Source organism: Xiphophorus maculatus, chromosome 2 (assembly GCF_002775205.1).
Source record: "Xiphophorus maculatus strain JP 163 A chromosome 2, X_maculatus-5.0-male, whole genome shotgun sequence".
Taxonomy (NCBI): domain Eukaryota; kingdom Metazoa; phylum Chordata; class Actinopteri; order Cyprinodontiformes; family Poeciliidae; genus Xiphophorus; species Xiphophorus maculatus.
Window position 1 is genome coordinate 30,351,555 of NC_036444.1, and position 13,559 is coordinate 30,365,113.

General features: G+C 36.7%; 1 protein-coding gene across 3 annotated transcripts in view; it reads left to right on the top strand.

The window, feature by feature from the left end:
* LOC102231641 (voltage-dependent calcium channel subunit alpha-2/delta-4-like) overlaps positions 1–13,559 on the top strand; it is a 54,765-nt gene that overhangs the window by 9,163 nt on the left and 32,043 nt on the right. For 2 of the 3 annotated variants that reach the window (XM_023327001.1, XM_023327012.1), the window contains exons 5-22: positions 278–440; positions 527–658; positions 2,490–2,550; positions 3,293–3,443; positions 4,574–4,648; positions 5,556–5,645; positions 5,789–5,902; positions 7,348–7,426; positions 7,535–7,668; positions 7,822–7,839; positions 8,388–8,465; positions 9,019–9,099; positions 9,194–9,268; positions 10,143–10,229; positions 10,527–10,598; positions 11,623–11,684; positions 12,287–12,354; positions 12,577–12,622. In XM_023327001.1, the coding sequence (XP_023182769.1) occupies positions 278–440; positions 527–658; positions 2,490–2,550; positions 3,293–3,443; positions 4,574–4,648; positions 5,556–5,645; positions 5,789–5,902; positions 7,348–7,426; positions 7,535–7,668; positions 7,822–7,839; positions 8,388–8,465; positions 9,019–9,099; positions 9,194–9,268; positions 10,143–10,229; positions 10,527–10,598; positions 11,623–11,684; positions 12,287–12,354; positions 12,577–12,622 (1,586 nt within the window). The remainder of the gene's footprint in view (positions 1–277; positions 441–526; positions 659–2,489; positions 2,551–3,292; positions 3,444–4,573; positions 4,649–5,555; positions 5,646–5,788; positions 5,903–7,347; positions 7,427–7,534; positions 7,669–7,821; positions 7,840–8,387; positions 8,466–9,018; positions 9,100–9,193; positions 9,269–10,142; positions 10,230–10,526; positions 10,599–11,622; positions 11,685–12,286; positions 12,355–12,576; positions 12,623–13,559) is intronic. The other variant, XM_023327007.1, reaches the window with a different exon arrangement.

Here is a 13,559-nt window from a genome sequence, read left to right on the forward strand (position 1 = left end):
CCCATCACATTAGCAACACCTTGTTTGTGAGCATAATGTTAAATTTGTCTGTTTGATGATAGATAATACTTAAGTGTGATAAAAAGGCAACAACAGAATTCTGTAGGAGGAAAGACTTTTTATGGCACTCTACAACAGTGTCTTTGATGATATGACTATTCTTTGTCATTTAAGCAAAAGATGAACTACATCTAATTCTTCTGAAAAACTCTTCACATTTTTTAATTTGCAATGATTGGTAAAGAAGAGTTTAATTCCCTTTTGCTGTGTCTCTCAGTTTGATTATTACAACTCCATGCTGATCAACACGATGGATGAAGACGGGAACTATGTGGAGTTGGGTGGAGAGTTTCCGCTTGAAGAAAACGAACATTTTAATAACCTGCCTGTGAATACTCAACAGAGCAACATCCAGGTTCCCACCAATGTCTACAACAAAGGTTGTTAGCAGGATCACATCACACAACTGCTCGTGGAAGTAAAATTGTCCAAATCTTTCTCACAATTTTGTCATTTTCCCAAGCAGATCCCAAACTACTTAATGCCATCTACAACTCCGAGGCTTTGAATGATGTCTACGTTAACAACTTTCTGAGAGATCCCACACTTACTTGGCAGTACTTTGGCAGTTCCTATGGCTTTTTTAGAATCTACCCTGGTAAGTTTATCTTAACCTTTCTTATGTTCCTGGTTCTAAGTATAATAAACTGCAAATTTATTTCAATAAGTTTCTTTTATGTTTGTTTGTGCCTGTTTCAAATGTGGGATTATCACATCAGGTTCAAAGAAGCTCTTTCTGAAACATATGTCTGTTTGAAAGTTTTACAAATGTGTCTTTTTAGCACTTTTTAAAACATCAGCATTTGACCAAAGTGCTCCACAACAACCATGACAACCACAAAACAGTATATAGAATAAAACTAGAATAATGTGGAAAATTACAGAAGAATTAGGACTTCTGGGAACTATTAAGTATCTCATACTTAATCAGTCAAAAAAAAAAGCAATGAGAACATGTAGAGGAATATTTGATTACTTCTATGTTTTAATTTTGATCTTGTGATATGAAGGAGAAGCTAGTTGGTTCATCAAAGTCTTCCCTAAGGTGTGTGGATGTTAGGAAGATGCCAAAACATAGAGGAAGCTTTTTTAGATGACAATGTCCACAAAAGCATTGTTAGAGGTACTTTCGTATGGACAGGAAACAAACTAAATTCTGAAGGATGCCAAATATGAGATGGGAAAAATGCTACAAGCAAACACTACAACACTGATGATTAAGAGCAACTTAAAAATGTTGGTAAAGCTCCTGTATCTGCAACAGAGAAGTAGTAAATCTCCCTGATGACATGTTAATGTTATTAGTGTAAGTATTAGTTTCGTGGTCACAGCCAGCCCAGTCATATTTGAGTTATCCAATTGAGATTCAATTCCCAGGTGCAAACTTTCAAATGCACAACTCTTCATTCTAATTATACAATTGTCTGTTTTTATTATTCAAACCTCCACTCCATTCTGGAACGAATTAACCCAGAATAATTTTCATGACCAATACTAAGAAAATTACTTGAGATTCATATTACTCAAAACTTCTGCAACATGAGTTTAAATATGAGCACTTACAAGGTGAAAATATTTCAACTTCCTTAATTAGGGCAAAACCAATAAGTAAGGCACAGTTTTGTCTTAGTTAATATATTTTCTAATGAAGAAAATATGACTTAAATGTGTCATTTATTTTCTTTTTTTTGTAAAATAGGAAACAACATAACAGTATAAATAAGTGCTAGCTGCTAATTGTCTTATTAATGTGCACTTCCATTTTCCTTTCAAGTTGATGTTAGTGATGCGACAAAAGAAACCAGTGTGCCCCCCTCTATTATTCTTTAATTTAAACTTTAGTTGTAACAGCATTGGAGTGAACCTGGCAAATAGAGCAGAAAAATTAGGAAAATGTTTACCAAAATTTCTAGAAACAGAAACTGTACAGGCCAGCAGCTGAATGCAACGACCAGATACATGTTTGCTCTTCAAAAAGCATGCTTTATATGCACCAGATGCATGTTTGTTTTGAAAAGTGGTTATGTCATATAGAATAATTCATTGTTTCCCTTAGTAGTAATATCTGTTTGTATCAACATCAACTTGAAAGGAAAATGGAAGTGCACATTAATAAGACAATTAGCAGCTAGCACTTATTTATACTGTTATGTTGTTTCCTATTTTACAAAAAAAAGAAAATAAATGACACATTTAAGTCATATTTTCTTAATTAGAAAATATATTAACTAAGACAAACCTGTGCCTTACTTATTGGTTTTGCCCTAATTAAGGAAGTTGAAATATTTTCACCTTGTAAGTGCTCATATTTAAACTCATGTTGCAGAAGTTTTGAGTGATATGAATCTCAAGTAATTTTCTTAGTATTGGTATCAAATTATTACTTTTTTATTGTGACAACGTTCATGACTGTAAACTACCTCTGCCAGGTATTAAATGGACTCCTGACAACAACGGTGTGGTAGCCTTTGACAGTAGAAACAGAAACTGGTGAGTACTATCCAATTCTCAGAGCACACTGACATCAATATTAGATGTGTATTTTCACATTTTTTGGATTTCTTATTATGTTTTGTGCCCTGATGTCTCTGGAGTAAATGTGGAGAATGAATTTTGGCTATTGAATGGTTCTTAGGCAATAGATTGATGTGGTCTAATAGATTCTCTGGTTCACTGACCCTTCATTAGCTACTTTACTCTTTCGACTTGTTTTTTACTAGACATGGTCTTTTTCTGCTTACTTGTGAGATAAATAAACTTCACATGCAGAATAATAAAGTCATGGGAATTTATTATTCTTTCAATGTTTCACACCAGAGTACTGTGTTGCATGGTGCATATTTTTTTTAGCTCATTGTTTTTTTAACAAGCAGGAATAACTCTGCTCTGCAGAGTTCTGGTCAGACAGAGACCTGGTTCCCCTGAATGTGAGTAGGCTGAATGGCGACCTGGACCTGTGATCCTCTCTAAAAGACGTTAAGCTGTTTCCTCAGCCAGGTCACTGCAGCCGACATGGCACCATATGTGACTGTTCATGCGCTCTAAATAAAACCAGAGAACTGTATGTCCCTGAACATTTCACCACAAAGCGAGTTTTCACCTGAGACCCCAGACACTGCTAGATCTATGAAAATGTGTTCTAAAAAAATGTGAGAATACATTTTTAATTAAATAATTAACTTTAGGTTTCTGATAGTGATATAAATGTGTCTTTTGCTCCAATGTTTCACAGGTATATCCAGGCAGCTACATCTCCCAAGGATATTATCATCATGGTGGATATCAGTGGCAGCATGAAGGGATTAAAGATGACCATAGCCAAACACACGATTAACACCATCCTGGACACGCTAGGAGAGAATGATTTTGTCAATGTCATTGCTGTGAGATGCACTTTTAACAAGTCTCCTTATTCACAAACACAATGCTACTTTGCAAGTGATTGCTTAGATGTGCTTACTGAGTTGCACTTGTTTTCTTTATTCATATTACACCCTGTTAGTCTAGGATGCAACATAAGTGTTACATCCCCACAGTTCATAAGTGGGGGCTCGTCCGGGATCTTTTTGTTGAACATGGTGAAGTTTAATTTTGAAAATTGTGTGGCAGAGCCTACTATTGAACATGTTATTGACTGTAGGAAGGGTGATCTGTTTGGCATTACCGATTATGAAATACCTTTGTTGAAATCATTACTGAAGAAAGACCGTAAATCTGTTATTTAAAATGGACTACCTGACAAAGGAGTGTGCTTTTTTTGGCCTTTCTTATGCAAAAAGCTAACAATTTTAATCTTTTCTAGAGCCGACACCAAATTGAATTTGTGTCTCTATTCTAGACACTGTGTTAGTTAGAAGGGGTGGGACAGATTGATCCTTCAATTTTGTGCTTATTCCACCATAACACTATTATGTATCAGACTTTCATTGCAGAAGCGTTGGAAGGCATGAGATCATAGCAAAATACTGTTCATATATTGTCAGTTTGCTTACGTAAATTGATCACTAAATAAACCATGTTAGCAAAATGTAGTTTTTGGACATACTGAAAAATTATATTGTAAGAGTACCACAAGTCCCACACATGTATACCTCATATGTACACCTTTATTACAGAAACACCACAATTGTGATTTAAAAACCGTAACATTACATCCAGACATTTGTCTCACTTCAAAATACCAAATGCTTGACACTGAAAGTTAATATGGCTATTTTTGACCCTATAGAGCATTAAAATGAAATTTCCAGACAATCAAGTGTTCCTTTAATATAAAAGACATCAGACTGCACTGTTACAAAAAAGAAACACGATCTGTCCTGGTACAACGGAATTCTGTAAATTTCAATGAACTGATGCTAATTCAAAGGGACCTTATGAGCGCTTTCACATGTGCACATCATAACGGGAGTGAATCAGAAGCGGTACATATGCTATAAAGCCTCAGCAGCAGCCTCAGTAGTCTCACACATGCTTTCTGAATGTACTTTTTTTTGTGTCTGCCTCTCTGTAGTACACTGACTATGTTCGATACGTGGAGCCATGTTTTAGAGGAACGTTGGTGCAGGCTGACTTGGACAACAGGGAGGTAAGATAATTATCATCTTCTTTAGAGAGCTTAAAGAGCTGAACATGCATCTCAGCTGACATTTAACAAACGCATACAAGCGCGCATGCACACACACAACTTCTAAGATCAGTTTTATGGTCTGTTCTAATGCCAGGTCAAAATCTAGGTTAGAATGTTATCTGACCTCCAGGGGATGGGGCATTCCCAGTGGTAATTAGGTGAAAGGTGGGGTACATCCTAGATAGCTCATCAGTCCATCAAAGGGCAACTCAGAGACACATGGGACAGACATCCATACTTACAGAAACCATCAGTCATTTGGGCACTTGGAGAGACAAATTGAGCTAGTATGTTTATATATAGATTATAGGAGGAAACTGGAATATCTGAAGAGTACCCACTCACTCCCTTTTCTGGAAACCTGTTACTATGGTTAGTAGCCTCTTAGCCTCGTTTCCACAGAGCATTACGGTAAAGGTCAGTTCTGTATGCTATTTTGTCTATTTCTATTGTAAAAGTGGTTTATATACAGCTCTCCATACTGCAACAAGCTCAAGGCATTGTAGTGCATTACAATTGTTGTTGCACTTGTATGATGCCATGTTGGACGTTTTTTTTAACCCAGTCTGATACCAACTGGTGGTGGAATTGATTTTGTGATAATAAAATAGCATCAGAATAGCAGTGACCCATGGGACTGTTCAGTGCAAACAGAGTAATACTGTAGTATAAAGATTATCATACAAAATGTCTTCATCTCTAAATTACAGACTGAATAAAACAGAAGAGCCCAAGTATCTTTCCTTGTTAGAACAGTAGTGACACATTTGTTTTACTATCACAACTGAAACACAGTTTCTGCCATTTGGCCAGAATTCTGTAAGTGTTGCATGTGGTGTAAAAGAGTTTGCCATTTCTCTTTTAGCACTTTAAGCTTCTGGTGGAGGAGCTGCATGTTAAAGGAGAAGCACAAATAAAGAATGCCATGAAGGAGTCCTTTAAGATCCTAAATGAGGTTTGTTTATTTTTGGAATGATGGGTTGGAAGTCAGTTTTGCTGTTTTGTTATTTTTCAATCATTCAGAAAGGAATGCCTTGAATGTGGGGAGGAGTTTTACTGATCATCATCTTTTTTTGCCATCTGTATGTTTGCCCACAGGCGAGGATGAATGGTCAGGGCAGCATGTGCAACCAGGCCATCATGCTAATCACAGATGGAGCCATGGAGGACTTTGAGTCTGTCTTTGAAGAATTTAACTGGCCAGAGCGCAGGGTAAGGAATAGGAAGGAATTCAATAATGTTCTTACCAATATGATTTTAGCATCAAGGTTTCCATCTTTCCCTAGAGACTGATATTCATTAGCCTGGTAAAAACCAGTCTCTTTTTCTACTCTTTACTGGACCTTTGGCTATGGAGAAAATATTGCATGCTGGAGGCCTGAACTCTGATGAGGTTTTAAACGATTGAATCTGATTTTACCCAATCGCTAATGTTTGGCTATGACCTATGTATTGCGCCAACTCAATCATGATGGAAGCTATGCTATGAAGCTTAAATTTATGAAAAATGAAATGCTGTAAACAACCCCTCCCCCTACTGCAAAGCGAGACGTCCCGAGCTGCATCATCATCAAAAACAGTGGTTCCCAACCCCCGGGTCCAATTGGTACCAGGCCGTGGAAGAAATAATTAAATATAAAAACCCCCCTCCCCCCCCCGGTCCGCAGCAAATTTTTCAAGTCTTGACTGGTCTGCGGTACTAAAAAGGTTGGGGACCACTGATCTAAAATATCTTAAGGATTCCTCTTGCTCTGACTTTAATTGCCAATTATTTGGAAGCGTGGCCAACACAGACTGAATGACTTCATTCACTTCCTCTGCTGCCTCTGCCAAACTAGGCTGACTACTGTACATTTCTAAAACAGAATTGTCTGCACATCTTCCCAGTTTTGAGGTTAGGACCATTCCATAAACCTGATGGTTGTCTGCTTTATCTATTCCAATATCTGTTTTGGTATGTACTGTACATGGAGTCAGTGTCACCACTGTCCAAGTTCATCCAGCTAACCCACACTAAAACCTCCAGTAAAAGGTAAATTCAAGGGTCAGGCATGCCAGGCTCTATATTTGCCCTTGTCTCCACTCTTGCTGAGTGTTGGTAGTCTGGCAATGACCTTGATGGCTTTCCCCTCTGGATGGTGTTTTTTTATTGCTGTGCCTAAAGCTCTGTTTCAGCATGGTGCCTGAAATAACTCATGTTTTACCTTTTCAGAACATCAATGAATGGATTTTCAGATTTCTATTTTTTTTAAATGTTAGATGATGTATTTTCTTTTCTACTTATGTTGTGAATATCACATGTGAATATCACATAAATGCATATAACGTCATGTTAACAATGTGCAAAATAGGAAAATGTTTATCATATGTTTATAAAGTTCTACGTTTGTGACAATATAAGACACTGATGGTTTCCAACTTGTCCAGTAGAGCAAAAACATTGTTTGCATTTAGAAAAGCTCACTGACCTGGATTTTTATGGATGAAGTGTTTTCCCTAAACCTTCTCATCTGGCTTCTCTCACAATACTGAACTGTACTTTTTATGTGAGCATGATTCTTTCTACATCAAAGTTGAAAACATCTTCAGCACAACACGTAACAATTTGTGAATATTGTATAAAACACACCTTTCCATTAACATTATTCTCTGTTTAGGTCAGAGTGTTCACTTACCTGATTGGTAGAGAGATGACATTTGCTCAAAAAACCAAGTGGATTGCTTGCAACAACAAGGGTCAGTCCAGTGTGTGTGGGGGGTGGGTGTGTGTGTGTGTGGCTGTTAGATCTTACCACTCTGTGAACGGGCACAGTCATAGCGACTATGATCTTGTGGTTTTGTCAGGTTACTACACACACATCTCAACTCTGGCTGACGTTCAGGAGAATGTCATGGAGTATCTGCATGTTCTCAGTCGACCAATGGTTATCAACCACGACCATGACATCATCTGGACAGAAGCCTACATGGACACAGTGGTAAGTTGAGCCGTCCACAGTGTCCTTTCCCCAAACATGCTGCACATTGCTCATCATCTTCATTTTCATCTCCCTCATGTCTGTGACTTCATGTCCATCTTTCTACTTCCTTAAACTGTAATTGGACTCATTCTCCCATGAACCTGCTGGCAGCTTCCCAACACAAAGGAGGTAAAAATAAATAAATAAAAAGAATAATAAAAACTTTTTCCTGTGAGATGAATGTTGACCGTTTCTGTCATATTGATTTCTTCAAGTTCTTTTTCTGGCCAAATATTTGATCCTATTGCAAACTTTGTGCTCATAGTTAATTTCTTCCATTATGGTAGAAGCCAAATATTTTATCGACATGCTTATTATGTTATTAGTTACTGTCTGCTAGTAAAGTTCAAACTATCTGGATTCCAAGCATTCAGTCAGGGTAATGTTGCGCAGCACAAACTTCTGCTGAAAAGAACTTCTTTACTTTCCACTTATCTGGGAATGCAGAAAACATAATCTGATGTTCTTCACACTACTGGCTGCGATGGGCAGAATTGTCAACATGCATTTAAAATGTCCTTTATTTTACACAAAACAAAATTCAGCTTCATGATGCTATCTGGTCAGTCAGTTTTCTGCTCTCTGAAATGATATTTCTTTGTAAATGCCTTGTTGTGAATATGCACGTATATGAACTCAATTGAATTAATGAGGAACCACGTTCTATTGTCTTTTAGCTTTTCTACACCAAAGCTCAGAGTCTGCTGCTGATGACTTCGGTGGCCATGCCAGTTTTCAGCAAGAAGAAGGAAACGGTCAGTTCAACAACTCGCCCGATGATATTCTCTGCAAATCAGATTCATATTTATTTGATCAGCGGTACAATATTTAATCCATATTTCAGTGTAAATTGTAATGGAACAACTTTCTGAACAATTGATAAGTGAGCTTTATCATCATTCATACATGGCTGAAAGAAATAGCTTTTTTCTTTTCATGTTCAACATAAAAAATGTGGACATTACCCACAATATAAATTATGTAAAGTAGGTTTAAAACCAGTCAGTGAATAAAATAAATAAGAAAGGTAATATTACAAATTGTTAAAAGATGTTCAACTTATTGCTTTGCACACATTCAAACAGGTTTGAGAATTTATACCAACGTCCGACCCAGAATAGAAACAAATCCAAAACAAAAAATCATCTTAGATCTAGTTAATAGTTTTCATAGTTGAAAATATTCATATATTAACAGAAGACATTTAAACACTGACATTACCAGAGAAAGAAATAACTGAATCACTGAAACATGACGTTTAAGAGAGGTTGTGTGTAAACTCTGCCTTCATGATGCTCCTGTCTTCAGCTGTCGCATGGCATCCTGCTGGGTGTGGCTGGCACTGATGTTCCCCTCATGGAGGTGATGAAGCTGGCACCGAGATACATAGTGAGGCCGAGTGTTCTTCACTTCTCCAGCTTTTCAAAACTTTTATTCACACACTTGTGAATAAAGCTGAAAGCAGTGTTTTGTGTGTTATTAGCTGGGCCCGCATGGCTATGCCTTCCTCCTCAACAACAATGGCTACATCCTGGCTCATCCTGACCTCCGACCTCTGGTGAGTTCAGCTTCTGAACACTTTGTTTTTTGACATAGTGATGGATAAAGCAGTGCTGCTGAGCATCAAACTAAATCCAAACTTAGTGCCCAGAAATAGAAAGATGTAAGAAACTGTGGCAGTCACTGTCACTGACTGCTTAGCAACAGAACAGACTTTAAGGCAACTTAAAATCCTCTTCAGTTAGTGGCCAAAGACCAGAACAGGTCAGACGTAATCTTTTATTTATTTTTTCTAAAAGCAGAACATTTCTGCCTTCCTTTCTTACTTTATGCTGACAAAGCATATTCATGACAACAAACTCCAGCACTCAATACAGTCAGAACATGAGGAGGCACATTTATCCAAAGGTTAGAGGGATGTAAAATTATTATATTAATGTATAGACAATGGAAACAAAAGTATGCTTGTATATTATTCACTAGATCAATTTTGATGGAAAATATAGAACAGTCCGCTCTTCAGTAACACAAAATTTAAGAAGGAAAAAGTTCAAGTATGCACAAAGAATTTAACAAAAAAAAGTAGAAGAAATTCTGCAGAAGAAGGAAATGAAAAGGAATGATCTGAACTCATATACCACACATTAACATAACCCAATAGCATATGCATACACATACAGTATATAGTTAGCACAAAAGTAGAGTAATATGTGTTTGGTCTATCACTGTTTTCATATCAATTCTTCTTTATAATAAATCTTTACAAAATCAACTGGTGCCATAGATTAGGTTCCTCTGTCCATGTCAGACAGTTTATTCTGCTATTGACTCAGATTTTTTGTCCTGGGTGAATGAAGTCTGGCCAGCCCTTTGAGTATTTTAGCAGAGACCCCAGCTCAGATACACAGTAATAGTGATCCTCTGTTCTACAGTATAAAGATGGCAAGAAGCTGAAGCCAAAACCAAACTATAACAGTGTGGATCTGTCAGAGGTGGAGTGGGAGGACACGGAGGAAACGGTAAACACACACAGAATTAAGACTAAAATGGCTGCAATTTAAATCTGAATGTATTCAAGGAAAGACCCAACAGATTGTGTCTATGGACCTGATTTAGTTATGTGAAGAATCTTTTTGCACTATTATTGCAATTTTAAAGTGTTACATGTGTGTAACATGTGAAGTACAGAGATGTTGTTGAGTCACTGACTGAAAGACAGACAGATATTTGCTTAGTAATTGTTCATGTGGATGCAGATGTCATGCTTTAGTATTGTTCAGTTCTATCTAGTCTAACCTGTATTTTTATTCTTATAGCTGAGGACACCTATGGTGAAAGGACAGACAGGCAGCATGACCCTGAACATCAGAGCCTCTGTGGATAAAGGGGTGAGAAAGTTCTGTACAACGAAAGCTTTTTAATCCATCCTTAGAGACGACTGTAGTCAAATAAAATGTGTTATATTATAAACTTTAAGTGATTCTTGTTCACCCACAATGACTGTTTTACCAGTACTGTTGTTGTAACTCTGCTCACGCTGTAAAAACTGGAGTTAACAACTGGGCATCTCACAGGCAGGAAGTAGTGATATTATTCTGACTGTGCTCAGAGAAATCTTCAGAAACTGGAAGATTAATAAACAAGTTTCTTTCATGTCAGTAATTCTAATCATGTTGACTTAACCCACAATTCAGTTTATCGTAAAATTAAATATTAAATCAGAGCAATAAGAAAGGATTTTTAACACTGAAACTTATGTTCACTGTAAGTATCTGGAATCAGTTCTTCATCAGGTCTGCTTCTCCCATAATCATTGCTTGTCAGTTTTGTTTGTCTGAAAAGAGTACAGTCTGCCACTGAGCAACAGTCCACAGTCCTATTTGATTTATCCCAGCTGTCTCTGTGTCAGGACTGCTTTAACAACGTTTCTTTTATCCCTGTTTCTTGTCCTCGCCTTTTTCTACCGCACAACTTCCACACTTTGAACAGCCAACTTCCCCATAAGATGACCTTAAAATAAAATGTATAGATTTCAAACCTCAGATTCTTAGAGCTGCCACCCAGGAGAAAAGAAAAACAGAAATATATTGAGTTAAAGCGTAAAAACATTTTGTTATTTCTTCACTTTTATATGCTTTTATATTGATCTTATGCAATGTTATAATATTCTGAGAAACTGAATTTTGGGGTTTCATAATTTTCAAAGCTAACAGAACTAACTGCTTGACATATATACAGTATCACTGTGTGTAATGAATCCATATAAGTGTGAGTTTGAATTGAATTCCTGAAATAATGTTTTGATGTTATTCTGGTTTATTAACATGCATCATGTTCTATACATGCTATGGGCAATTTAATTACAATTTTTGTTTTGATATTGCATGAACAGATATGTTTTTTATCCAACAGAAAAGACCAATGTACCTCATCAACAACTACTTCTATACAGACATTGCTGAAACGCCTTTCAGGTACAACACAGTTCATCTTTTCATTTTGTCATGCTGCAGAAAAGTTTTATATACAGTACAGACCAAAAGTTTGGACACACCTTTTAATTCAATGAGTTTCCTTTCTTTTCATGACTATTGACATTGTAGATTCACACTGAAGGCATCAAAACTATGAATAACACATGTGGACATATGCACTAAACAAAAAAGTGTAAAACAACTGAAAATATCCCTTATATTCTAGTTTCTTCAAAGTAGCAACCTTTTGCTGTGATTACTGCTTTGCACACACTCTGCATTTTCTTGATGAGCTTCAAGAGGTCGTCACCTGAAATGGTTTTCACTTCATAGGTGTGTCCTGTCAGGTTAATAAGTGGGATTTCTTGCCTTATAAATAGTCATGAAAATAAAGAAAACCCATTGAATTAGAAAGGTGTGTCCAAACTTTTGGTCTGTACTGTATACAGTACTGTACTATATATATTTCCATATATACAAATGGAAAAAATCTACTGAAATGAATGTCCTTTTCGTGGCTTGTGTTCTTCAATAACACCAGTGGAATCTATCGGTTGTTTATTCGGTATAAAGTTTACCTTTGTTCCTGTTTTACCCGTTAGCTTTGGCCTGGTGCTGACCAAGGGTCATGGCAGTCTGATGTTTACAGGAAATGTATCAGTGGAAGAAGGTAGGATTTTCGGTTATGTTCTACACACCAGCAATATTTTATCTTGTCATTATAAGAAATCAAACAATATATTGAACTTAGTTGAATTATCTGACAATTCTCTTGAATGCTATTATTAATGCATAGCGAATGAAACTTCAACACATAACAATACGATCTTCAACTGATATCATCTCCTGTGATTTGTTTTCCTGACTTACATATTTTTACTTTCCATTATAGGTCTGCATGACATGACCTCCCCTGACCTCAGCATCGCCTCCGAGTGGTACGTCTGAAATGTGAACTGACATTTAGAGTAAATCTAGAGAATTTATAGTCCTTCTAACTCTTTTTAGTGACGGACAAAAAGCTATTAAAATTACTCCCAAAACAACTCTAAATTATGCAGATGTTAAATTACATTTTACAGCAATGGTACAACAACATAGGTATTTACATTTATATATTTGAAACAAAATTACTGAAAATATGGAATAAACTTTTTTCAGTCCCACTTAACATGTCAGTGCTGAATGTTTTTCCTGAATATTACCACTTTTAGCTGCTTATATTCAATACATAATTTGAATGTTAAAGTTGGAAATGATTTTGCATTGCAGTTGTTTAAGAACTTTTGGAGTTAAGTTACATGCTACAATAGCAATTTAAAAAAGTTACTTAACTAACGTTAAAATGTAAACATACTTTAGAAAATTATTATAATGTGCACTGAATTGTTCTCAGTGCCCATGCTCTTTTCTCTATATCGTTTTGTTTACTGGATGTTGATTGTCCGGCTGGTGTGCATTCTGCAAATGTGTGCTATAGTACCTGCAGCGCACTTCACGCCTCGGTGGGGAGTGTTACAGAAAAGTTCCATTGTGAGAGCTGGTTTCAAATACTCTGATCACTGGTGATCAGAGTATTTGATCACCAGTGATCAGATATTGGTGATCAGTATCTGATCACTGGTCACTCAACAAACAGCTGAGTTGGATCTCAGCTGTTTGTTGAGATCCAACAAACAGCTGGATCTCAACAAAAATGTACTGATTTCACTGAAAATCAGGCCTGCGTGAACAAAAACTGAGCTACATGAGCTCAGATCTGGGATGGGATATTGAGCATAGACATCCAAAATGAGTGTAGAACCATACTTCCTCTCGTTCGCCAGTGGGAGCTGTAGGTATCAACAAATCAGGCTTCCAACTGGATCAACAGTC